This window comes from Nothoprocta perdicaria, unplaced genomic scaffold (genome assembly GCF_003342845.1).
Source record: "Nothoprocta perdicaria isolate Ctin4 unplaced genomic scaffold, notPer1 scaffold_466, whole genome shotgun sequence".
NCBI lineage: Eukaryota > Metazoa > Chordata > Aves > Tinamiformes > Tinamidae > Nothoprocta > Nothoprocta perdicaria.
This window is the reverse complement of record NW_020455717.1, coordinates 88,507-112,773: the sequence shown is the minus strand read 5'-3', so window position 1 is coordinate 112,773 and position 24,267 is coordinate 88,507. Positions and strand designations below refer to the sequence as shown.

The 24,267-nt window shown below is 63.3% G+C and overlaps 1 protein-coding gene across 1 annotated transcript in view; it reads right to left on the bottom strand.

Moving 5' to 3' along the window:
* Window positions 1-24,030, bottom strand: part of ANK1 (ankyrin 1) — a 34,391-nt gene extending 10,361 nt beyond the window's left edge. The window contains exons 1-26 of the mRNA XM_026046980.1: window positions 23,827-24,030; window positions 15,263-15,355; window positions 9,871-9,972; window positions 7,435-7,533; window positions 6,916-7,014; window positions 6,670-6,768; window positions 6,411-6,596; window positions 6,220-6,318; window positions 5,954-6,052; window positions 5,644-5,742; window positions 5,358-5,555; window positions 5,165-5,263; window positions 4,869-4,967; window positions 4,550-4,648; window positions 4,226-4,423; window positions 3,446-3,544; window positions 3,270-3,368; window positions 2,903-3,100; window positions 2,720-2,818; window positions 2,267-2,365; window positions 1,984-2,082; window positions 1,803-1,895; window positions 1,597-1,669; window positions 1,345-1,368; window positions 751-853; window positions 452-590 (exon numbers count right to left, since the gene is read on the bottom strand). Coding sequence (XP_025902765.1) covers window positions 452-590; window positions 751-853; window positions 1,345-1,368; window positions 1,597-1,669; window positions 1,803-1,895; window positions 1,984-2,082; window positions 2,267-2,365; window positions 2,720-2,818; window positions 2,903-3,100; window positions 3,270-3,368; window positions 3,446-3,544; window positions 4,226-4,423; window positions 4,550-4,648; window positions 4,869-4,967; window positions 5,165-5,263; window positions 5,358-5,555; window positions 5,644-5,742; window positions 5,954-6,052; window positions 6,220-6,318; window positions 6,411-6,596; window positions 6,670-6,768; window positions 6,916-7,014; window positions 7,435-7,533; window positions 9,871-9,972; window positions 15,263-15,355; window positions 23,827-23,952 — 2,919 coding nt within the window. The 5' untranslated portion in view covers window positions 23,953-24,030. The remainder of the gene's footprint in view (window positions 1-451; window positions 591-750; window positions 854-1,344; window positions 1,369-1,596; window positions 1,670-1,802; window positions 1,896-1,983; window positions 2,083-2,266; window positions 2,366-2,719; window positions 2,819-2,902; window positions 3,101-3,269; window positions 3,369-3,445; window positions 3,545-4,225; window positions 4,424-4,549; window positions 4,649-4,868; window positions 4,968-5,164; window positions 5,264-5,357; window positions 5,556-5,643; window positions 5,743-5,953; window positions 6,053-6,219; window positions 6,319-6,410; window positions 6,597-6,669; window positions 6,769-6,915; window positions 7,015-7,434; window positions 7,534-9,870; window positions 9,973-15,262; window positions 15,356-23,826) is intronic.
* Between the last annotated feature and the right edge of the window lie 237 nt (window positions 24,031-24,267).

The window sequence follows — 24,267 nt, the reverse complement described above, 5'->3', positions numbered from 1 at the left end:
CATGGCACGGCGTGCAGAGCTCACTGCATGGCACAGTGTGTGGAGCTCGCAGCATGGCACGGCATGCGGAGCTCGTGGCACGGCACGGCGTGCGGAGCTCGCGGCACGGCGTGCAGAGCTCACAACATGGCATGGCGTGCGGAGCTCACTGCATGGCACAGTGTGCAGAGCTCAGGGCACGGCACGGTGTGCGGAGCTCAGGGCACGGCACGGTGTGCGGAGCTCGCGGCATGGCACGGCGTGCGGAGCTCGCAGCACGGCGTGCGGAGCTCACTGCATGGCACGGCGTGCGGAGCTCACTGCATGGCACGGTGTGCAGAGCTCGCGGCATGGCACGGTATGCAGAGCTCAGGGCACGGCACGGTGTGCGGAGCTCGCGGCATGGCATGGGGTGCGGAGCTCGTGGCATGGCGCCGTGCTCCCCCGGAGCGGGGCCGCGCGCGGGGCTCACCTCCTGTGGGGACGCCGAGGGCGCCTGCAGCAGGCTCGCTTGCTCGCCCTCCGCCTCCGCCGGCCCCCTCTGCTCCGGCTCCTCCGCTCTGGTCACCACCGTTTCAGGAGGCACCGGCGGGATGGCTGGAGACTCCACCCTGCACAGAGAGGACAGTGCCGCTCACTCAAGAGAGGGGCCCTCAGACACCCCCCTTTACAATCCCCTGGGGACCCGGCAGCGAGCTGAAATCCAGGGATCCTGGATCTCGGGCTCCTTCCTGGCGCCATCCCCCCTCGCTGCCAGGCAGGGCCTCGTACGTTTGCTCCAGGGTGGTCTCGGTCACCAGCTCCAGCATCTCCCTCTTGCCCTCCTGCTCCCTGACCTCGTCTGTCTTGGTCTTGGGGGCGAGCAGCTCCTCCTCTGCAAGCAAGAGGTGCACTCAGAGGCCAAGGGCAGGAGCACGGGGAGCACCGGTCCCCCCACTCCGGGATGGAGCCGGTTGCTTCCTCCTCTACTCCACCGAGCCCTGGGAGCTTTCCCGACTTCGTCCTCGGCTTTGCCAGCGCTGCCCAAAGCAAGGAGCTGGCACCAGGGTGGTGGGCAGCACGGAGACCCCCCCCAGCACTCGGCTTCATGGGCACCCAGGAGGGCTGAGGGCGCCCGTGGAGCGGCACCAGCGCTCGGCAGAGCCAGGGACGGAGCCGGGGGCGGGCAGGGGACACGGAGGGACAGTCCCATTCATGCAGTCACATCACAGCGAGCAGCACAGACACGGGCGGGCAGGGCCGGCGCCGCGGCGCGGCGGTCCCCTCGGCACAGCGCGGCGGATGGAGGCGGCGTGCGGATGGGTTAGTGGCCGTGGGGGTGAGATGGGCCGTGGAGCTAGGCTTGTGGGGACACACGTTTCATACCCATTAGAGTGACATGAGCAGTGCCTGCAAAGTAAGAAGAGGCAACGGTGAGGTGCTGCCGGCGGGCTCCGGGCGCGGGCGGGCACGGCCGGTGCACGGCACCCGCACGGAGCTGCGGACACGGCTCTCTTGCACGGTGCCGGGAAAGGTTACAGGCCAGGAGGTGCCACCGAGAGGGTCGTGGGCTCTTGACCGCACAGGGCCACCCAGCTCCCCCAGCCAGCCTGGTGCGCCCCAGTTCCCAGCCCTCACCTTCATCCTCTGACACGTCCAGGATCTCGTCCACCGTCTCCGGGAAGCTCATGCGATGTTTGTCACCGACTGGCTGCAAAAGCAGAGGGGAGTCAGAGCAAGCCCAGATGCCCAGGCCTGTGGGCACCGGCTTCAGATGAGTCCAGTGTCCCGCACTGGAGCACGGCCGTGTTCTCCTGGCTCCAGGGATCCCTCCAGGGACTCACCGGGATGCCCGTTTCCTCCGTGACGATCTTCAGCACATCAGTGACTGAAATGTAGCCGAGGCGCTTTGCAATGGCCAGAGGGGTGGTGCCATTCTGTGCAAGGAGACGGGACACGGGACGGCTGCAGCGGTGTCGCGAGGGCCTCCGAGCCCGYCCTGGCGCCAGCGAGGGCGCTACTCACCGTGCTCATCTCGTTGGGAGATGCACCGTGCTTCAGCAGCAGCGTCACGATGTCGGTGTGGCCCTGCTGCGCCGCTTGGTGCAGCGGGGTGTAGCCCAGCTGCAGGGGGGACACAGGGGGCTGCTGGCACCTCCAGGGCTTCCTGCTACCCCATGAAGGCCCCCAGGCCGGGATGCTCCCGAGCACAGAGACCGAAGGGCCCAGAGCAAAGGAGCAGGGGAGCCTGAGCCATCCCCATCACCCTTGAGGTGCTGCACAAAGGTCCTCGGAGCCACCTCCATACCTTTGTCTTGGCATTGACGTCAGCCTGGTGCTGCAGCAAGAACTTCACCAGCTTGATGTTCCCGTAGTGGCTGGCCACGTGYAGCGGGGTGTAGCCCATCTGGAAGAGAAGGGAAGTCGTCCGTGCTTTCTGCCACCCCAGCTTGGTGTGTGGTGCCATGGGCACACGCTGTAGCCCAAGGGTGGAAGACACGCCGTAGCCAACGCCACGGGGAGCGGACAAGGAACATCCCCGTGGTGCGGACAAGGAATATTCCCATGGTGTGGACAAGGAACATCCCCATGATGCGGACAAGGAACATCCCCGTGGTGCAGACAGGATGGGAAGGAATGCCCGAGCGAGGGAACACCCTCGCACAGAGGGAAAGAAGAGCAGGGCTGCTCTTGGAGGGAGCCCCACACGTGATTCCTTCATACGTTTGCACCCTGGGTCAGGGCCAGCCCTCCAGCTCACCCTGGTTGTGGCATCCACTGTGACTCCGTGTTTCACCAGAACGTCAGCAACGGGTACGTGGCCCTCTTGGGCCACGAGGTGGAGGGGAGTCAGGCCACTCTGCAGAAAGAGGAAGGCACAGGCTTGGTGGCAATGCCACCATTGTGCCCTTCTCCTAGGGTGTCCTGGAGAAGTGCCGTTTACCTTGTTGCCCAGGTTGCCGTTGGCCTGCTTGGAGAAGAGCAGTGCCACCATGTCCGCGTGCCCCTCCTGGGAAGCCAGGTGCAGGGGGGTGACTCCCTGCAGGGACTCGGCGTTGGCAGAAGCTCCGTATTGCAACAAGCTGCTGGCCACCTCCATCTGGTTCTGCTTGGCCGCGATGTGCAGCGGGGTGTAGCCGTTCTGCAAGGCGAGAGGAGCCGTCGCGCAGGGCTCYGCACCCTCCAGCAAGGCGGAAGGTGCCGTCCTGCCTCCCCAGACCAGGTTGGCGCCCAAAACACGTCGCGAGCGGTGCCGACGCAGAGGGAGGACCCATCCCCGTGGCTCCCAGCGATGTCCCCTGCAGCCTCACCCAGGCCGGGCTGTGCGGGGAGCTGCCCTTGGGAAGCAGCAGCTTGACGATCTCCAGGTTGTTGTGGTGCACGGCCACGTGCAGGGGCGTCAGGCCGTTCTGGGAAGGGGCGAGAGCAGAGAGGAGTGAGGCAGGGGCTGTCGCCATCCCGCTTTTCCCGCGGGAGCAGCGCTCACCTTCCCCGCCGCGTTGGGCTGGGCATCCTGCGCCAGGAGCAGCTCCGCCACGTCCACCTTCCCGTACTTGGCTGCAACGTGCAGAGGGGTAAATCCTTTCTAGGGAGAAAGGGAGCCCCGTCACAGGGGGCACGGGGCCGACGGGAAGACGCCACAAGCGCGCAGCCCCATGTCCGGGTGGCGCCACACGGGGACACGGGACATATCATCCCCCTGTTCACAGCCCTGGTGAGGCCACATCTGGAGCCTGTGTCCTGTTCTGGGCTGTCCAGGACAAGAGGGATGTGGAGCTGCTGGAGAGAGTCCAGCGCAGGGTATGAGGATGATCAGGGGCCTGGAACATGTGCCCTGTGAGCAAAGGCTGAGGGAGCTGGGCCTGTTCAGCCTGGAGAAGATGAGGCTGAGGGGGGACGTGATCAGTGTCTGTAGATACCTCAAGGGAGGCAGTGAGGAGGAGGGGGGCGGCCTCTTTTCAGTGGTGGCCAGCGACAGGACTAGAGGAACCAGCCACAAGCTGAGGCACCAAAAGTTCCACAGGAGCTTAAGGAAACATTTAAATAACAGTGAGGGTGCCAGAGCCCTGGCACAGGCTGCCCAGAGAGCTTGTGGAGTCTCCTTCTCTGGAGATGTTTCAAACCCGCTTGGMCGCAGCCCTGTGCCCCGTGCTCTGGGTGCCCCTGCGTGTGCAGGGGATTGCACTAGATGACCTCTGAGGTCCCTTCCAACCTTAGGCATTCTGTGACTCTGTGATGAAAAGCGTCGCGGGCCGCATGGGGCTACCTTGGTCATGCAGGTCTGCGAGGCTCCTTTCTCGAGCAGGGCCAGCACGGTGTCCACGTGGCCCTCCCTGGCGGCGATGTGCAGGGGCGTGTGGCCGGCCGTCGTGGCCAGGTCGGGGTTGGCGCCGCTCTCCAGCAGGAGCTTCACCATGCTGGTGTGGCCGATGCGCGCCGCACAGTGCAGAGGGGTCTGGTCATCCTGGCAGGAAAGCGGGACGGGGTTGGTGGATCCCGAACCAGCGTCGGGACAGGGAGCTCCGGTCCTGTTCCCGGCAGGCAGGGTGGAAGGAGCAAGGGAAGCAGCTCCCGCGCTCTCTGCACCTACCTTAGCCTTGGCGTTGACTTTGGCTTGGTTCTGCAGCAGGTACTTTGCCACGTCCGTGTGCCCTGCTCGGGCCGCCATGTGTAGGGGGGTCTCCACCTTCTGCACCAAGGGAAGAACAAAGCCATGAGGCCGCTGCAGAGGAGATGCCTTCCTGCCTTCATTCCTCTGGTCCCCACGGGTGGCGGTACCTTGTCCCCACCTTGTCACGGCCCCTGCCTGCTGTCCCACAGGAGCTCCCCCAAGGAACGCCCAGGAGACCAGAGACTCTGGCACTCAGGGGCACGAGGAGCCCCCGCAGCCCAGCCAGGGTTGGACTCACCACGTTGGACACGTTGGGAGACGCTCCGCGCTGCAGCAGCGTCTTGACGATGGGCAGGTGTCCCATGAAGGCGGCCACGTGCAGCGGCGTCAGGCCGGACTGCGCAGGAGAGAGGACCCGAGAGCAAGGAAAGCTGAGGCCCTGGTGCACAGCCCCCCCAGCAGCCCTGCAGGGCACTTGAGGGGAGCACTGGGGGCTCTAAGAAGCTCTCAGCTCCAAGCAGGAGGGTGCTGCATGGTCACCAGGCTCCGCACAGGAGGTGGCAGGGGACAAGAGGGAGTCGCCGCCCCACTGACCTCCGTGACGGCGTCGATGGAGGCCCCCATTTTCAGCAGCAGCTCCATCACCCGCGTGTGCTTCTTCTTGCAGGCAATATGCAGGGGCGTGAAGCCGTTCTGCAGCGGGAGGGACGGAGCGGGTGAGGGAGCGATGCCCCTGGGAGCACCTCGCCCTGCTCCCCGCGGCCCCGTCCCGCCCGCCTTGGCTCACCAGCGCCCGCGAGTTGGGCTTGGCGCCCTTCTCCAGCAGCAGCTTGGCCACGCGGTGGTGCCCGCAGTGCGCGGCCACGTGCAGCGGCGTGAGGTGGTCCAGGGTGATGTCGTCGATCTCGGCGTCGTACTGYAGGAGCAGGCGCACGCAGTCCACGTGGTCGCCCTGCGCTGCCATGTGCATGGGCGACAGGCCGTTCTGCGGGCGGCGAGCGCGGCGTCAGGCGCGCGGGGCGGCTGCGCCGAGCTCGTCGCCCCGCCGGGACCTGACGCCAAGGGCCAGGCACCTTGGTTTTGGCTTGGATGGGAGCGCCGTGGTCCAGCAGGATCTCCGCGATGCGCACGTGGCCGTTGCGGGCTGCGCAGTGGAGGGGAGTCAGCTCGTCCTGGGGGGACAGGCGGGAGCGGAGGGGTCACTGTGGGCTGCATGAGCACCGCGGTGRGGGGGACTGAGGGCAGGGCTCCCTATGGACATGATGGGGAGTCTGCCCTGGGACCCAGCAGCYGTGTACCCCCCATCTCCGCACACACCAAGCAGTCTCCTTCAACCACCCGCTTCGTCCCCCCGGGACTTGCCGYGCGCGGAGCTGCCCTCACCTTGGTCCTCGTCTCGATGTGGGCCCCGCGGTCCAGCAGCAGCCGCACCATGATGATGTTCCCGCGGCGGGAGGCGATGTGCAGGGGCGTGATGCCGTTCTGGCGGGAGGAAGGACCGTGTGAGAGAGGGAGCAGCCCCTTCCCTTGCCCCGTCTATCCCCGCTGGCCGCTCCGGGCAAGTCGTCGTGCCAGCGCTTTCCGCAGGGTCCCGCCTCGTCGCCCCTTCCCCGCTGCCCGCGCGGTGGCCGCCGTGGCCTTGCACTCACCTGCGGCGTGAAGTTGACGCTCGCTCCGCGGTTCAGCAGCAGCTGGGCCACGTTGAGGTTCTCATAGTGGGCTGCGATGTGCAGCGGGGTAAACCCGGTCTGGGGGAGAGCGGGAGGCATCAGACTAGCCAGACACACGCCAAGGCGGCCAAAGTGGCCCCGCGAGCGGCTCTTCCCCCCGGGGGTGCCACCTTGGAGAGGACGTCGGCGTTGGGGTCGTTCTGCAGCAGCACGGCGGCCGTGCGGGTGTCGTCGTTGCGGGCCGCGATGTGCAGCGCGGGCAGGCGCACCTTGCCCTTGGTGCCGTAGTTGATGAGGTGAGCCACCACGTTCTCGTGGCCCTGCTGCAGAGCCACGGCCAGCGGCGTGAAGCCGTCCTGCGTGGGAGAGAGGCGGTGAGGGGAGCGAGGCCGGCGAGCGCCGCGCTCCGGGGTCCTCCCCGGGCCTCACCTCCGTTGCCACGTTCTGGTTGGCTCCGTTTTCCAGCAGGAACTTGACGACTTCCAGGTGGTTTTCCTGCGCCGCCATGTAGAGGGGGGTGAAGCCTTTCTGCAAACACAGAGCCGCCGTGTCGACACAAGCAGCCGAGGAACCCCACTCCTCTCCGCATCCTTCCCTCCTCCGCTTGCTCACACTCGCTCGCGCTCTTCCAAGAACCCAAAGAGGATCAGGGAGAAGCAGCCCGGACGCCCCTACCTGAGACTGTGCRTTGACGTTGGCCCCATAGTTCACCAGCTCCTGGACCACTTTCTCCTGTCCAGCCAGGGCAGCGATGTGCAAGGCTGTATTCCCCTTCTGAAAGACACCGGGAAGCAGCACATGATGCCGAGGAAGGATGGGCGCTGGTKCAAGCAGAGCCATGGAGGCCACGGCGCAGGGAGCCTCCAGCGCCGTTTGCTGGCCATGCAAAGCGGTCTGGCAAGCAGAGCCAGGGGCTCCTGCGACGCTGGCCTTGGGGGCCAGGGAAGCGGCTCTGCAGCAGGGCCAGCCGGGCTCCGTCCCACGCGCGGCTCCCTGCAGACAGCGCGGGCGCTGCCCGTGCACCCGCCCCGCACCTCCGTGCAGCCCGCGCCGAGCCTGCGCCGATGCAGGGTGACAACTATTGATTATCTCTGGGCCACCAGCATGTGCAGCAGCTTGCAGTGCAGTTCACCAGCTACYGCTGGTGCACGCGGCGGGGCGGCGAGCAAGGGCGCGAGCCTCCCTCCTCCTCACCTTGGTCGTCGTCTCCAGCACGATCTCCTTGTGCAGCAGCTCCGTCACCATCTTCACGTGGCCCTCCTTGGAGGCCAGGTGCAGCGCGTTGAGCCCGTTCTGCAGGGAGCGGCAGCGGGAACGCGGCGTGAGCCACGTGCTGCGGCCGGCAGCGCGTTCGGGCTGCCTGCGGGAGAGGATCCTCCCGCGCGCAGAGCACGCGGCTGCTCCCTGGGGACAGGCATCGCTGCAACCCGCTTCGGGACCCGGCCCCTGCTCCCCGGGATGCTCCCGGGCCCCTCCGGCTCCTGTCTTGGCAGAAGCGGCTTTCCTGGGATCGTCAGTCCTCTCCTCGTCAACAGCTGCCTATYAGTGCCGCTCGGCAAATCCAAGGCACAGGGAGGGGAGGCAGCGGAGCCGCACACCTCCAAACCTTCCCATTTCCCATTTCACTGCAGCGAGGGGCGTCCCGGGGCCGTTCCCACATGCGCCCCAGCCTAGCCCTCCTTTTCCTGAACTCCGAGSGCGGATTGGACCTGCCAGCATCCCCAGTGAGCACAGCAGGGACAGCTTCTCCCCTGCTGTTGATGGGAAGCCCTTCCCCACCCAGAGGCATGGAGCAGGCTGGCACGCGTGTTGGAGAAGAGGTTAAACCCTCACGGGCAATTTCGAGTGACACTTTTCCGCCCCCACGGGACACTTCCCGCGTGTCTCACTTCTYCCGGGTGGATGTGCTCAGCTCGCTCAGCCCTGTGGAGCTCTGTGACGCAGCACGGAGCTGCCCGTCCTGTCAAGACCCAACCTCCCAACCATCTGTCCCTGTTGCTGCAGTGCCCGGCAGGTCGCGGAGATGCTTCCATCCCACCTGCCTATGGGCAGGGGGGCAGCAAGAGCTCAAGGGGACTCCTGCAGCACCTCAAACAGCTTCAAGAGTGGCCTCTCACACTGGAAAAAACGCTTTCTACCTGCCTCTCATATGTCCTTCTATAAAAAAGATCCCTAAATAACCTCTTGCATCCCGCAGACCTGCACGGAATGGTTATTTGATGGCAGCACAAGCGCAGCGTTCGCAGAAGACTGTTTCCTGTCATCTTTCTGCTTCAGGAACATTGCAAGCTGTTTTGGATGTTTCCTTGGGCTTGACAGCTCATCTGACCCAACACGTCCCCAGGACGTGCCCTCATTTCCACGGTGCTGCATTGCCCTCCCTCARTGCTGCAAACACCTCCCAAAACTCCCGGTTTCTGGCTGCCCGTGCAAGAAACTCAGCCCCACGGAAGACACAAGCGATGGGGCTCTGGGTGAGATGGGAGCGGGAATGTGGGAGGTGGGCGAGGATGAGGATGCAGGTGCCAGCAATGATAAGGATGAACTCGGCAGGATGAAGATCAGATGGCATGTCAAGGTCTCTGCATTTGTGCAAGAATACAGGGCCTGTGGGATAGGTCTGACCACATATATCCCTCTTTATTCTATACAGGACATGTGAGGTTGGACCTTTCCCACAGGTCTGATATTCCTCAGATGGAAACCCCAAAGTGCCATCTAACCACTGCAGGATGGCAGGAACCCGTGCAAGGACATGTGTGAGAGAAGATTGAACACCCGCCAGGGTGTCCAATGCCATCACCAGCTCCGGGCAAGARCAGCTCTTCATTCCAAAATAAAGGGTGACAACCTGGGAGATCCCGCCTGCTTCTGAGGCCGCTTGGTGCAAGCGGGCGCTGTGGTCGGTGCTGGGTCCGGTGCAGTCCTGCAGCCCAGCGCATCGTTGGGCTTCTCCTCTTTGCCAACCACACTTAAACGCACATGGCCACGGGGCTCGAGCCTCCGTCCCGCACACAGGAGCCAGAACCTCATCCTTAAAGGACTATGAAACTGAAAAGTCTCTGCTTTTATTCCCTGCAGGACCCCTCTGTCTTAAACCCCGCATAATCTGATGGTAGGAGCCTCTATGATTCCATCCGTGCTGATAACACACATTAATAATTCAGACAACACAGCGAGGAGAGAACGCTCGGCATCTCTTGATCTTTCTCCAAAGCCCTTCGCGTGCCCCAGGGGGCACAGCTCAAGCTGCAAAGTGCCCCAGAGGCTTGCAAAGCTCAGCACGGGCACGGCCCCGCCGCCTGGGAAGGGGATGGAGACGTTGCCAGGCAGAACCTGCCTGCAGGACCTGCCCCAGCCGCTGCAGCGCTAGGAACGAGCCCGGGACGGTTGAGCGCAGCTTTGTGCCCCGCGWACACCTCCGACCCGGCCCAGCTGCAGCAAAACCGCCGCACGACGAGGGAATAACCCCCACAACGAATCCTGCCGCGTGCGAGGCCCCGTGCTGCTCCCTGCGCTGCCACCCGCTCTGCAGCACCAGGGCACAAGGAGGGATGCGGTGGCCGGAGGAGCCACAGGCTGGCCCGGATGCACCAGGACTAGAGAGGAGCCCCCATGGGCTTCACCTACCTGGTTGCAGGTGTTAATATCTACCCCATTCCTGAGGTGGTCCAGAGCTTTGTCCAGGTTCCCGGATCTGGCAGCTCGCAGAAAACTGGTTGCAGCATCGGCCTTTTGGGGGGAAAACAGAGGAAAAAGTGTGAGACTCAGAGCCGCCTCGTTCAGCCCCAGCGGGAACCTGCTGCTCCCTCCAAGGCTCCCACCCGCCCTGCATCTCCAGGGGCTGAAAGGGGACCTGGAGGGATGCTCCTTCTCGTGGTCTCCCAGCTAGAGCCCAGCCAGGGAGCACCGGATGGCTTCACATTTGTGGTTAACCCCATGGGGAGATGCAGCTGCTCCTCTCGCTGCTGCGGCAGAGGATTCGAATCCCCGGTTCTGCAGGGCCTGCGGAGGCAGAGCCCAGCTGGCCCCCGGATGCCTCTCGCGGGGCTGCGAGCACAGGGACAGCCCYGAGGCAACGCAATGCGCCACCAGGCTGTGTCCCCGGGCCCTGCGGGACGTCACGCCGCGGCGGGAGCATCCCCAGACAGCAGCGAGACCCCACCGGAGCATGAGAAGCCCTCTCGTGTGCCYGTGCCGGGCTGCCGGCTCCCAGACAAGGGGCTGCAAGCCGCAGGGCCGCGGAGCGGGCGGGCGCCGTGCGGCCCCTCCTGCCCCTGTCTGCGGCCACGCTCGCTCACACGGGGCCGTGGCTGCAGGACGCGGGTCCCGCTCCCCTCCGCCTGCGCCCCGCGGCCCAGCCCTCCTGCTCCCGCCTCTCCTGGCAGAGCCCCGGGAAGAGCCCCCGGTGCCCGGCGGGCTCTGCGGGCGCGGGGGGCTCCCGCGGGGCTCCGGGCTGGTGCCGCGACGCGCGGCGCTTGCCCAAGGCCGGAGCTCTGCATCCCGGGTGGGCGCCGCAGCTCCACCACAGGAGCGCCAAGCGCAGCCCAGCGGCTGCTCCCGGCCCCACCGAGGAGCCGACGGATCCGGCTCTACGGGGCTCCGGCGGCAAAGGGGCTCCCGAAGCCCCAGCGCGCCCAGCAGCCGAGACCACGGGCAGAAAGCAAGCGGAAAAGCAAGGGGAGGTCTCTTGGGGCCCCGAGAAGTGCCTGGTATACTCACAGCCACGTCTGGACCGGACCTGCCCTTTCGTGCTGCCATAGTCCGGCACTTCAGCTGAAACCTGAGCCCGCCGTCCCCTCTGCCCCTCCTTGGTTATCTACTCCCCGGCTTTGAGAGCGCCAGTACATTGCATTGCATTCTGGCTAAAAATACAGGCTCCCTCTCCTCGCCCCGGCGCAGACCCTGGAGGGATCGCCAGCCGCTAATGGAATTTCTTCATTTTCTCTCCATTACTGTGTCAGGCGGGATATTTAATACGCAGCCACCTCCGGAAAGCAGATGACGGCTGCCAAGTGCAGGGAGCCACCCGGGAAGGCAGGTGCCCGCTTGGGAAGAGCGGAGGGGAGCTGCCCCGCGGACCCCATCGGGTAACCCGCGTGCCCCCCGGTCCGCCAGGTTTGGGGACCCGTGCGAGCGTGGAGAGCGTTGGGTGCCTCGGGCGCCCTTCGGGTCCCCGGGGTCGGGGCTGCTCGGAGCGCTCAGCCCGCGCGGGCAGCCGGAGGAGACGGGCTCACACGGCCGAAGCCGAGGAAAGCGCTCGCCAAGCCCGGCCGACGGCAGCCACCGCCAGCCCGGCCGCGGGAGCAGCCGCGGGGACCCCCTTTGGAGCCGGGAGCCTCCTCGGCTCGGCCCGAAGGAAGCTGCAGCAGCGGGACACGGAGGCGCCCGCCGCACCGCGGGTATGCGCGGCGGAGGGGCGGCACAACGCGCGCGGCCTGGAGCGCAGAGCCCGGCACCCCCCGTGCACCCCTGGGTGCTCACACACACACACACACACAAACGCACATGGGCAGCAGCCGCTCCAGATGCAGGGGATGCAGCCCTGCCTGCGCCGCGCGCCGCGCTCCCCTTCTCCTTCGCCTCCCGAGCAATGTTCCCCGGGAAGGAGCGATTCCCAGGGGAGAAGGCAAACTGCCCTTCTTGCCCTTGTTTGCGCAAGTGCTGCCTGGCGCGCGCAGGTGCCGTGAGGTGGCAGGATGCTGKTCCCAGCAATTCCCACAGGGAAAAGCCCCCGATTTGCCATTTGCAAAGTGCTTCAAGCCTTTCTAAAGCAAAAACCATASGAGGGCACGTCAGGCTGTGCTTCTCGTCTCCTTCCCTTCCTTTTCTTCCAGGAAACTGCCCGCCTTGTCTCCTGACAATCTAGATCTTCCCTCGTCTCCCTCCTTGCCCTGGTTTGGGGTGCCCTGGCCGCAGGTGCCCTGCTGCTCTCGCAGCCCTGCTCGTGCCATAATAAACCAGGAGGACCTGGTGGAGCCCCTTGCATGGTGCCGGCACCCAAAGCAACGTCTAAAGGGAGATTTCTGCMAGGAGGAGAGCCCCGGATGGGTCTCGGCAGCTCGGCAATGCTCTGCTTGTCTCCTGGCCATGCTCAGGGTCCTGCTCGCGCCCCCACCCAGGGAGGAGCCCCCTCTGCGCGGGGCTGATAAGGCAGGAAGGATAAGGATAAGGCTGCTATGACAGGCAGGCGTGTTTATCGGTCCCCGCGGAGCCGTTCCGCACGTGCCGCCAAACGCTGGATGTTGATGATTCCCAAGCGGAAAAAAAAAAAGAGCTCGGACACCCGGGGCAGCCTCATGGCGCTTTCTGCATCCCTGAGGATGCATCCCTCCTTGCAGAGGAGATGCCCACACTCGTCTCCCTGCATCCCGGAGGGGAGGGATGCAGGGAGACGAGTGTGGGCATCTCCTCTGCAAGGCTGGGCACACGGGTGGCTGCCCATGACTGTAAAACCATGGGAAGAACCGAACTGGAGTCATTGCCACGGCCGGGGAGTTGGAGCCTGCTCCGCTGCCAAGCCGAACGGGATGCAGAGCGGGCCATGGTCTCCCTGTGATGCAGCAGAAACCCGGCTGGCCCCGGCACCCTGCGGGCCGGGATGTGCAAACAGYCCCCGGAGCGCACGGGAGGGCAGCGTGGGGCTGCAAAGGGACAGCGTCCAGCAGCAGAGCCCAGCAACGGGCACGGCCGCGACGCCGCGTGCTGCTCCGGGCATCCCGCCCGGGCTGCATGCAAAGATCCCGACCAGATCCCAGGGACTTCTCRGGAGCCGGAGCTCATGCAAACCTTGCAGCCATCGCATTGCCAGAGCAGCAGGTAGTAATCTGCACCCTTTATCATGGGAAGAATACGTCAGCCCTGGAAATGTGCCGGCTGCCAAGCTCAAAAGCAGTCAGATATGTCCCCATCGGGGGACACCGGGGGCACCAAAGCAGCGTTTCGAGTCAAAATGCCCAGAAACAAAAGTCGCAGCGCGTTTGCCTTGCCCGAGTTCCTTCCCCTCTCTGCAGGCACAAAAATTCCACCCTCCCAGCGGTCCCTGACGCAGGGAATAAAGCCCTGCGGCAGGATCCTGCCTGCTGGGGCGAAGAGGGACTCGGCAAAGCCCGCGTGCCCACGCAGCAAGGCCCGGGGCAGGCGGGCGGACGAGCAGGGGCGAGGGAGCGCACATGAAAGGGAGAGCAGCAGCCTCGGGAAAGCTTGTGGGATCAAAGGGAGAATGCCAACACGCGGACGCGGCGCGGTCGCTGTCCTCGTGCCTGGCCTAAATGATGCGGGGACGGCTCTGGCTTAACAGGGCTCGCGGAAGCGAAGGCAGCGGCGAGGAGAGCACGGGGCGCTCGGCTTGCGGGGCCGGCGGCGTCTCGGGCGCTTCGCAAGTAGCGAAGAAGAGGGCAGGTTTCCAAGCGCAGCCGCCTCTCCGGAGCCTTTCTCATGCAGCAGCCTTCACCGTTACATAACACTGGGTCCCTAGCTTGGAGGAACCCCGATTTTTGTCAACAAGAGGGGTGGCCCTGGGATGTCACTGGTGGTGACAGCACTGGGTGGGGGGCACTGAGCACGTTCGTGTCCTGCTAGCGGTGTCCCCGTGTCCTGCAGCGGGGCCCGGCACGCGCAGCGGGGAGCTGCCGCGCGCCTTTGATGTGAGCAGGAGCCTCTGCTCCCTGCACATCCTGAAAAAATAAAAAGAAAAGCTATTTTTAACCTCACCCGCAAGTATAGCGGCTGCTGCTGAAGACAATTCGCCCGAGCCTGGCGCTCAGACACCCAACCTCTTCTTGCAGCCGGAGAGGCTCGCAGAGCGCTGCAGCCCATAGGTGACTGCCTGATCTCATCTCCCCGTTCCCTAATGCGCTTTGTTCCCTGGATCACAGCGCAGCTCGGTGGGCCGGGATGCTCGGGAGCGCTCAAGCGGGTTGCAMTGCGGGAGGGAAAAGCAGAGCCCTGCGAGTCCCAAAATGCTGCCAGAGCCCGGCCTGTTCCCCGGCGGAGGAAGCGTCCTCCTCGTTTTTAGGCTTGCTCCTAAGTTTTGCAGCCTGCCTCATCCTCGGCTTCGGCTTAAGGGCTAGTCCACAGGGCTCTGCTTGCCACATGGCTTGGACCCACGGGGTAGCGGCGGTCGGCCCGGCCAGCGCGGGGCTTGCATCCTCCAGAAGCCATGCAGGGAAGAGAGCATTCCAAGAGAAAACGGCCCCTGGAGCAACATATTCCTGCCCGCTTCTCCTTGGCAGGGACACGCAAGCGCGAGCGGAGGCACCCGCTGCTCCGCGGAGCTGGGGCGGCACCGTGCCCAGGAGGAAACGCCGTTCCGGACACCTGGCCCAGCGCTTCGCTGGGCAAAAACAGACACGGCAGCTCAAAAACCAGCACTTACCATTAGAACAGAGCCAAGACACGCGCCGTGCTGGGAGGCGCCTCCCGTCTCCCAGCAAAGCAGTGCGGAGAAGGACAGAGAGGAGCGCTGCAGCGCGGGGACGCTGCCCCGAACGTGACTTTGCCGGGTCCCCAGGGACTACCCGGGCAGCAGAGCCATCCTGGTGCCCTGCGTGCCGCTGCAAATGCAGCGCGGGCTTGGAAGGAGCTGCTGCCCGCCTCGGCGGGCTCGCGCGCGTCCCCGCGCCYCGCGTACTCACCCGCGCGCAGCGCACACAGGCCATGGCTGCAGGCGGCGGCCGGGCRCGCCGAGTGCCGCCGCCGGCCGCCGCGGCGCCTTATCAGCGGCGGCCCGAGCCCTATCGCCGGGCGCAGCGGGGACGCGCCCGCCTGGGCGCCGCTGATTGCGGGCGCCCGCCGGACGGGGAGCCCACGGGGCGGCRGGACGCGGCGCCGGCGGGTGCCGCACCGGGAGCTGGCGCCGGGCAYCACCGCTGCCCCTTGCTCCGAGCGAGACCAGCGCGCTGTCCCGAAGCTTGGGGACCCTCAGGAGGGACCCAAATGGCAAATAGGGGCTAGTGGCAGCAGCTCCGGGCCCTTTGCGGGGCCAGCAATGCAAGGAACGCGCCCCTTTCCCCCCTTCTACCTGCGCAGCAGACTCCTGCTCCAGCAGCCCTTCGGGAGATCCTTGCTTGCAGCAAGAAGGCAAGGGGTCCACAGTGGCTGGCGCATGCCCTCTCTGAAAGACACGCGAGGAGTCACACCAATTGCTCATAGGAATTCCTACAAAACAGCCCAGCCCGCCACTGCCAAAGCCGGTACCGGCTGGGAGGCGGAAAAAGGAAAAAAAATAATAATAAAAAAGGAGACCAGGACAGCCTGTTGAGAAAGGAAAAAAAAAAATGCCTTGCATGACGTCGGGGTGTTTTTGAATAACTGAGCAAGTGCCAGCGTTAGAGCAAAGGGGAATCCTTACCTCGGCCTAAGGTAAACGCCTCCCCCTTGTCCAGCGCAATTCCTGGGRTCCCTTGGATGTTCAGCCTGCCAGCCCCAAGCTGCACTGTGCCCAAGYGAGGGAACCAGGGAGCAGAGCCGCGGGGACGGTGGCACCCAGCGGTGACCCCAGGGTGCTCGAGAACCCGGAGCCCAGCAGAGCTCTGGTTAACGCACGGAGCTGCGAAGAATGAGGAGCTCTAAAACCCAAGAGCTCTTTACATGTCCACTAAAACCCCTCGAGAGCTGAAGTTCCTGGGCTGTTCCCAAGCATTTTCCAGCCTGGCTTCTCCCTCCCGGCATCTGGGAACGTCGCTTTAGAGGCCACAGGCTGGTGTGGTGCTGGCCCCACTAAAGCCAATGCAGAGCTAAGGCAGAGCTTACCGGGGAGGACGGGGTTTCAAGGAAATTCTCAAGGAAGGAGCCAAGACAGGGTGCAAAACAGCGGAACCCGCTGGCACCCCGAGGGGCGCCGGGGCAGCTTTGCCAGCAGGGCTCCCCATCTCCCTGCTGTTGGGTGATAGAAGAGCTGTCGGACACATGGGGAAGAAATCACAGAGTGGCTGTGGGAAAGGGCTGAGCACCCCCAAACCACGAGCCCCCCCCGCCGCTGTAGGCAGAGCGACGCCGCTTGTCAGCGGCGAGGAAGAGGAGGAGGCCGGCGAGGAAAACGCCTTCCCCAGCCACAAAGAGTTTTGTCCCCTCCAAGCCACAGAGTTCCGCCCCTGACCTTTCCCCGGGAGCCTCGGGAAGAGGCCTGCGGCTGATGTGGCCGCCGAGGAATGCGCGGCRCCTTCTTCTGCGCTGTTATCTCCGCGTAACCAGAGACGGGATCCCCGGCGCCGGCGGCTCCGCTCCCGGCTGCCACTCCATCCCCGGCTGCTCCTTTCCCTTCCCCGGAGGCGTGCRGGTTCGCGGCGCTGCAAAACGCTGCTGGGCAGCAGCCGCTGAATTATTTACCCGCCTTGGCACTTGTGCTGCTGCCCGGGGCTGAGTAACGGGCAGTGGTGGCACACGACKGGAGAGGCGGGATGGGGACAGCGCGTGAGATCCCTGCGCCCTTGGGCATCTGCTCCTCAGCTTCCTGAGGGAAGGGGAGCTGTGCAATGGTGCGGAGAGGGGCAGGGCTTTCCGTGCATGGATTTTCCAGCCCGTGCTCTCTTCCTGCTTCCCCCAACTCCTTTATGGAGAGGAGAGAGTGGGGGGAAAAAAAAGTGCCAGTTTAATAAGTACATCTACCCAAAGCACTCAGGAAAAACAGCAGCCGGCAGCATGACACGGATGATGACCTGTAGGAAAACAGATGGATCGGCCAATCCTGAGGGCAAACAGTATCCCCTAGCTTAGCTGGAATTGCCAAAAAATCCCAAATCAGGGGAAAAAAGCAGGTAAGTCAGGGTTTGGCACGGTGCTCTCCACAGGGGCCAAGGGCATTGCTCAGTTCCTGCTTACGGTGCAAGTTCCTCCTGTGCCCAGGCAGCTGCCAGCCCGGGAGGCACAAGGCTCCCCGGGGCCTGCGCTCCATCGATCCGGCGCATCGATCCCGCCGCGGCCCCGCTGCAGCGGAGAAGCCCGCGGAGCCGCCGGGGCCGCGGAGCCGCCGGCGCTGCGGCGCAGACGGGCATCCTGCGCCAGCAGATGGGCGCGCGCTGCCGCCTGGCGCCGCGCGGCCACCGAGCCGTCTGCTCCGCTGCCGCCTCCGGCGCCGGAGCGGGCAGGGGGGCGGCCCGGAGAACGCGCCGCCCGCTCCGCCGTCCCGCAGCCTTTGCTCTTCCTAACGGCCGGATCCGAAGCTCCGGGGAGGAGAAGTTCGTGCGCGGAGGTCTGGGGAGCGAGCCGCGTTCCCGCTGCTCCCAGCAGCGCCCGAGCCCTCGCGCGCCAAGACACCCGCGCATTTCCCGTCACCTCGCTGAGCCAAACGCCTCCCTGCAGGCACATCCACCCCCTGTCGCYACTGATTGATTGATTTCTCAAGCACCCCAGAAGACACAACATAAACTTCGCTTAAGAACCCGGCCCCTGCACTGGATCCCACTCAATTAAGCAGCTTGCCCCTTTCTCCGATTCCTGCAATATTTTGCAAACCAGTTTGGCAGAAAAAAAATTAAAAAAAACCCAAATCCACTTGCAATCTTCAACCCCGTGAGTTCCAGCACAAGATAATTAATGAATGATTCAGAAGAGACGTGCACATTTCTGTCGTATGCCCACAGCCCTTGCTCTCGCCGCGCGGCGTTCGGGATGATTTCATCTCATAGTAGCTTTTCCAAAGGTTTAATTGAATTACATAAGATGCCTCGGGATGAGGGAAGCAGAGTCCCAGAAACGCTGGCACTGCTTAGCGCGAGGCTGAGGAGAGGAGCGAGGACAGAGCCCCACTGACCCGTCGGCCAGGAGCCAACAGGAGATGCCCAGGGCCATGGGAGAAGGAGGAACCGCAACCCCGACCTTCATGGATCCTCCTAACCTGGGAACCGGAGGTCCCTGCAAAGCCAAGAGGCCCCGTGCAGCCTTTCCCAGTCTGGGAGCTGGGAGATCCCCGTCCATTCCCACCTGGGAGTGTTGGGATAGAGGGACACGGATGGGTTGCTGGCCCCTTGGTTTCCCCCAGCCTTCCAGGACATGCCGTGACCCAGGAGCGAGTGGGAGCTCGTGGTTTCTGGGTCGCCCTTCCCTGCTATAGACGCTGGAGACCTCRTGCTTGCCGGTGGTGGGACCAACGCTCTTGCTCCCAACCCAACATCCAGCTCCATGTTGCAGGGCATCGCGCTGGGCAGCGGCTTCGGAGGCAGCAAATCACACCTGGGGAGCAAGAGGCGACCCCAAAGTGGTCCCTCTTTGCTCTCCCCTAGGTCCGAGAGCTTCGCCGGCCGAGCTGGGTTATCCATAAGGAATGAATAGGAAAAGTGTCCCCTGCGCTAAATGGTTCCGAAACAGGAGATGGCTCCGTGACGCATCCCCGTCACCGCAGGAGCAGGAGGAGGCTCCAAACRACAAACAGGCTGCGAGCTCCGGGAAAAGAAGCGAAAGAGAGAAGGGAACCCCAGTGATCAGTCCCGCTTGTAGTTTCCTCAAGTTCTTCATATTTTTGGTAATTCAAGAGGACTAATTTCTCCCTGCCTTCCCCCTGCAGCCTTTGGAGGTGCTGCCACCGTTGGCTGTGCGTTACCGTGGGTCTCATCATGGACAGGGATGAGTTCCCAGGCACCAAAAACGGCTTTTTTTGGCCCACATGGCCCCTCAGCATTGAAGGGCGGCAGATACCGGGTGCCAGGTGAGGCTCAGGCCTCTAAACCTGAAATACTCCTGTGCCAAAGACCCCGACCACGGAAGGGAATTTGTGGAAAGGAAAGCTGGGAAGCAGATCCATAACCTCCCCAAGGCACACGGAGAGAAAACCTGATATCAAAAGCCAATTAGAGAAGTTCTCCTTAATGAGAGCTGAAGCATCACCCCCTCCTGCCATGGTCCCTGTCAGCTTGAGCACTTCCATCTACAAGACAAATGGAGGAGGAGGAAAAACCCTCTTTAAGGACACGGATGTTGGACGTTTTAAGGACACGCGGAGGGCAGGGATCCGCGCTGCCGCCGTGAAGGGGGCAGGTGACACGGGACGGGGCTGGAAGGGGGTCTGCATGGAGCCATTCACAGCGTGGTTTCCCAATGGTCATCCTAGTCTGGATTCTGTGCCACAACCACCCAGTCCCGGTTGTTCCGAGCAGGGCATCGTGCTGGGGCTGAACACACCCCGAAGGCCCCACGAGTTTCCCCAAAGGTATCTGRAAACCTGGGATATCTGGTCAAGCAGCTGCAATAGGTGCAGTTACTCCTAGTTCCTTCAAAGGGAACATCACACATCATAGACCTAACACAGTTTATATAACACCCTTGGAGGCCCAAGGCATCACCTCCGGCTTCCCGGCGTTTCCCAAGCAAGAGGCCCAYGGACACCTCCTGCAAGCCCCGCGATGCCCCGACATCACCTTGCGGGACACAACCACAGCCCTGGCTTCCACTTCCTCTCCTCCCGCAGCGCCGTTTTCCTTAACCGGGAGGCTCGGCGGTGACCTGGCCACGCAGCCGCGCCTGCACGCGCCCTCCTTCCCTCTCCGCTCCTCTCGGGATAAATATAGAAACCTCATCTGTTTTCCCAGCGCTGTCCTGCTGCTGCATTCTCAGCCTCGCCGCCCAGGAGCCACCCGGGTGGCTACCTGCCGCGTTGCAGGGATTTCTCCCGCCCGGCTTTAGCGCGGCCCCCCTGCTCCCGCCTGGAACCGCGCGGCTCCCGCTCCGCGTTGCGGCTACTCAGCAGAATTCGCCGCGCGGACCGCCRGGCAGATTGGATTCTGCTGCTGTCGGCAGCCCTGGGGCTCGGAGCGTGACGCGGTTCGGATGGGGATTTGGAGGGGGCTCCGGAGGGCGTTTCGAGGCCTGGGTGCGGAGATTGGAGCAGGACGGGGGAGCTGGACACCCCTGCAGCCCCCCGGCCGCCGCTCCCRGCGATGCTGCAGGCACGTTTAGGAAGAACCTTGACACACTTAGACAATTAAGCCAAATGAGCAGAATTCAGACTCAACTGCTAATTTTAGCGCTCTCCAAAGCCGCTTCCCTTTGATGTCGGCTGCCGCGCGCGGGTCTCTGCTGCAGCGCCCCAGCCCGCTCCCCGCAGCCAAGACGCAGCCGCGCCGGGGGGACCGGCCCCTGTCCTCCCCTTTCCACACACCACGAGGTTTCCAATGCTCCCGGGGCCGCTCCAGGCTCCCRGTATCTGCCGGGGTCACTCGGAGCACCCTGGGCACCGCTGCCTGGGTAATTCGGCAGCCTGGCACCAGCATCCTTGCACGCCCCGGTGCGAAGGAGCACGGAGAGCAGCCAGATGCCGGTGCCATCTCCCTTCCTGCACGGGCCACAGGCCTGCTCCGTATTTATTAATCTGCTCTGAGACGGAGGCCTGAATCTCCCCAGGGTGCAGCCGGCTGACGTCACCCCCCCCAGATCCTGCTGGGACTTGTGTCCCTGACAACCTTGGCGGAGCCCGAGGGGGTCACGGTCACCTTGGGTCCCCGCAGAGCTGCTCCTGGGCAGCAGGGAGCACCGAGGGTGCCAGGGGCCCCGGCTGCAGCGCGCTTGTGCCTGCAAAGCCAGACCTGCCCTGCGAGCAGGGTGTTTGCAGCCCAGCAGATGCAACAGCAAACTRCTGCCTTGAGTCCAATGCACGCAGAAACCATGGGGGGAAAAAGCCTTAAGATAGTCCTTTGGTTTGGAAAAGGCTTTTTGCAAGCCCATGTAACTGCAGGGTTGCTGAGTCTCCAAGCCTTTGCTCCRTGTCCCTTTTCCCTGCCACTGAGCTCTGGCATCATCCACTTCCACGGAAGGGGTCTGCAGACCCTGTGTGGGTCTCCATGTGGTTCTGGCAACTCCACAGCCCTTTTCCCTGCTCAGCTTCTCCTCCCAGGTGCTCCTCCGTGCAGGACCAGCTAATGGGACTGCTGACCCCCATGAGTCTCCCACTGAGCTTCCCCTCCCTGCTCTTCCCGAGCCGCTGAGGACTCCAATTCCCTGCTCTTTTGTGGGCACAGCCAGAACCAACTTGAAGATCCAAGTCCGAGGCAGCGAGAGCAGCCAGGAAAACCTCCTGGCTCCGCTGCTCCAGCATCCGCAGTGCTGCCCGCTCCACCCTGGGGCCGAGCCAAGCTGAAACCGGGCAGCAGGAATTCTGGCTCATCCRGGGCTGCTCTGAGCTCTCTGCAGCCCAGGGCTGCTGAAACCCTTTGCTCTTGTGCCCAGTGCTCTGCTGTGGCACCTCCGAAGGTGCCCGCTTGGTGACGGCCCTTGCAAAGGCGAGCACAGCCGTAGCCTTGGCCGCCTCTCCTCGTCTCCGCGCTGCTCGCGTGGTTCTCATGGACCTGTCCGCATTTCGCCCGGAGCCGGAGCTTGGCCTGGGGATTCTCACCGGAGAGCRGCGGAGCTCCCGGCTGGTCCCAGTTGAGCCCAGTCACTCCGTGCGGCCGCCGGCGATTCCCCGCGCCTCGGACGCGTCGCCGCTCCTCTGCCCGCCTGAGCCGGTGGCTCTTGGGCCAAAGCTCATTCTCTCTAAGGCAGAAGAAGGGTTTTTATGCAAAAAAAAAAGAAAAAAAAAAGAGCACCCTTGATGGCCATCTGGGATCCAGCCTGTCTCCCTGCTCACCTCAAATTGGGCTTTCTTCTGAAAGCCAATGCCACTTTTATTCACTGTTGTTCCTTAAGAAATTTCACACTGAAGAATAGAAACAGTCTCTCAGCTCTGCTTGCTCCATCCTATCCTTCCATCCGGAAAACTTCCTCCTCGGGAGTTCCTGCCCAGCAGCAAAGCCCCGCTCCGCCTCTCCTCTTCTCCAACCCTGCCTGGATTCTGCTCGTCTCCCCTCTCCGAAGCATCCCTCCCGACACAGTGGAGGGGAGATGCAAGAACACCTATAGATGTGGAGTGAGGAGCCCTCCTAGCTGCCGCTTGGCAAGTTCTCCAGCAGCAGGGAACTTGTATTACCGAATTCATAGTCTGCTTGCTCTGTCRCATCTGCCACCAACCTACCCTGTTATACCTTATAATCTGGACACGCATCCCGGGAAATCACCCCTGAGCTCTCATTGTCTGCTTCGGATGCGATGGGAGCACAGGAGGAGTGACAGGATTGTGTGCATGGACCAACCCTGTGCTGGGGACACAAGTGACAGGGACACAACAGGGACAAGGACAAGGTGCTTGCTTCATTTTCGCCACACAAAACCCGAGGAATTGCCATGGAAACTGAAAAAAAAAAAAGCAACAAATATAATCCTGGCCCCAAGGAAAGGTTTGGGGGCAGCGCAGGATTAAGYAGCAGGACTCGTTGCCTTCGGGTATAACTGGGCAAAAGGGACTGCAGGATTCAGTGCTGGTGCACAGAGCAGCAAGGAGGCACATAAAACCACACCAAAACAACCAGAAATGCTAAAGGATGCAAAACTCCTGCTCCAGGGCATAACATCAGCTTGCACAGGATGGGAATAAACTCATTCCGGGGATGTTGTCTCCTTCCTTCATCTCTGCTTCAGGGGAGCATCCCCTTGGATCACGCGCTGCTCCTCCGGCATCAACGCAAAGTGCATTGCAGTGGCGCACAGCGGGACTGGCCGTAAATCGAGATCCGGACGTGCCGGATTAACCAAATTCACGGTTTCTGCCCCAGAGAGCCTGCCTGCCTGCATTGCAAAGTGAGGGACAGGAGCCGGGCACCCACCGTTTTCAGTGCACCCGGACTAGCCCATGTGGACCCCCCGCAGCTGCTGTAGCACAAAATATAATAAAGGAAAAATAAATTCAGATGCATTTGCCAGCATCCGGGGGATGCTAACAAGGAGACCGGCAGGATAAAGTGCTTGGGCAGCTTCACTGCTGCAGAAGGGGCAGCTAAAGATCAACTCCAAGCTAAMCCCAGCAGCACGTTATCTCTATCTCCTTTGCCCATGGCTATAAAGACCCTCCCAGGAAAACCAGACCCTCTTCTGGGTTTATTCGGTGCTTTTGCAGCTTCCTGCCTTGTGCCACGGCGCGTCCCCGCTGCGAGCGCCGCTCGGGTCCATCCCAGGCAATAGGATGCCCTCTCTAGCACCTTCCATGCCCGGAGCCACAGGCACCTTGTGGGCACCCACACACACATACACGGAGGGTTTTTTCCCCCAAAGCCAAGCAAAGCGAGCAAGAAAAGGGATGAAATCCCCACTCCCGGTGTTCTGGGACAGCACATACATCCCTAGACTCCATGATGAGAAAAACACCCTGCTCAAGAGAAGCCAGAGATTTTATCCTGGCAAGGAAATCTGTTCCCAGCAGGTTATTAAAGGCTTGAGCGAGACTCCACAGCTGCCCTGGGGAACCTCTGCCTTCCTCCCCACTTCATCCTCCTCCTTCTCCCCCTTTCCCAAGCCGGGCAAAGAGCTGGTTTCTGCCCCTCAAAGGCACATCCCTTGCCCGGCAGAACGAAGCACAGAGACCTGCACAGGGCATTGCCCCCCTTCCCACTCCCTGCCAGGCAAAGGGAGCTGGATACCAGGATACGCAGGAATCTGGTTGTAAGGATGCACGGGAATCTGCTTGTAAGGATGCACGGGAATCTGGATGCAAGGATGCACAGGGGCTCTGGGTGTAAGGATGCACGGGAACTGGGATGCACGGATGCCTGCCCTGATGCCGCTTACCTTTTTCTTCCGGTCCCGAGAGCGGTTCCTGCGCTTGCGGTTGGATTCTTCCTTCTCCTTCTGCTCCTGCAGAGCCTGAGCCTCGATGTCTTTGATTTTCTTCAGCTGTTTCGCTGCTTGAGCCATGGCTGGCGAGGCTGCCGCTCTGCCCGGGGCGCCGCCGAAGTCCCTTCCTCGGCCTCAGCCGCTGCCGCCCCGCACCGCGGAGCGCGCAGGAGGGTGGAGAAGGATGCGGAGCAGCCCGCGAGCCCCGCAGGCGCCTCGGGGGCAGCCGCGAGCCGCTCGCCAGGCGCAGGGCAGCGCTAGGAGGAGGCAGCGCTGCTCCCAAGGGCGGCTGCTCGGGCGGCTCGGGGCACCATTGCAGCAGCGCCCTCGCGGTGCCGCGGCTCGCGCTCAGCCCCGGTGGCAGCGGCAGCTCCCGCCGCTCGCGCTCAGCCCCGG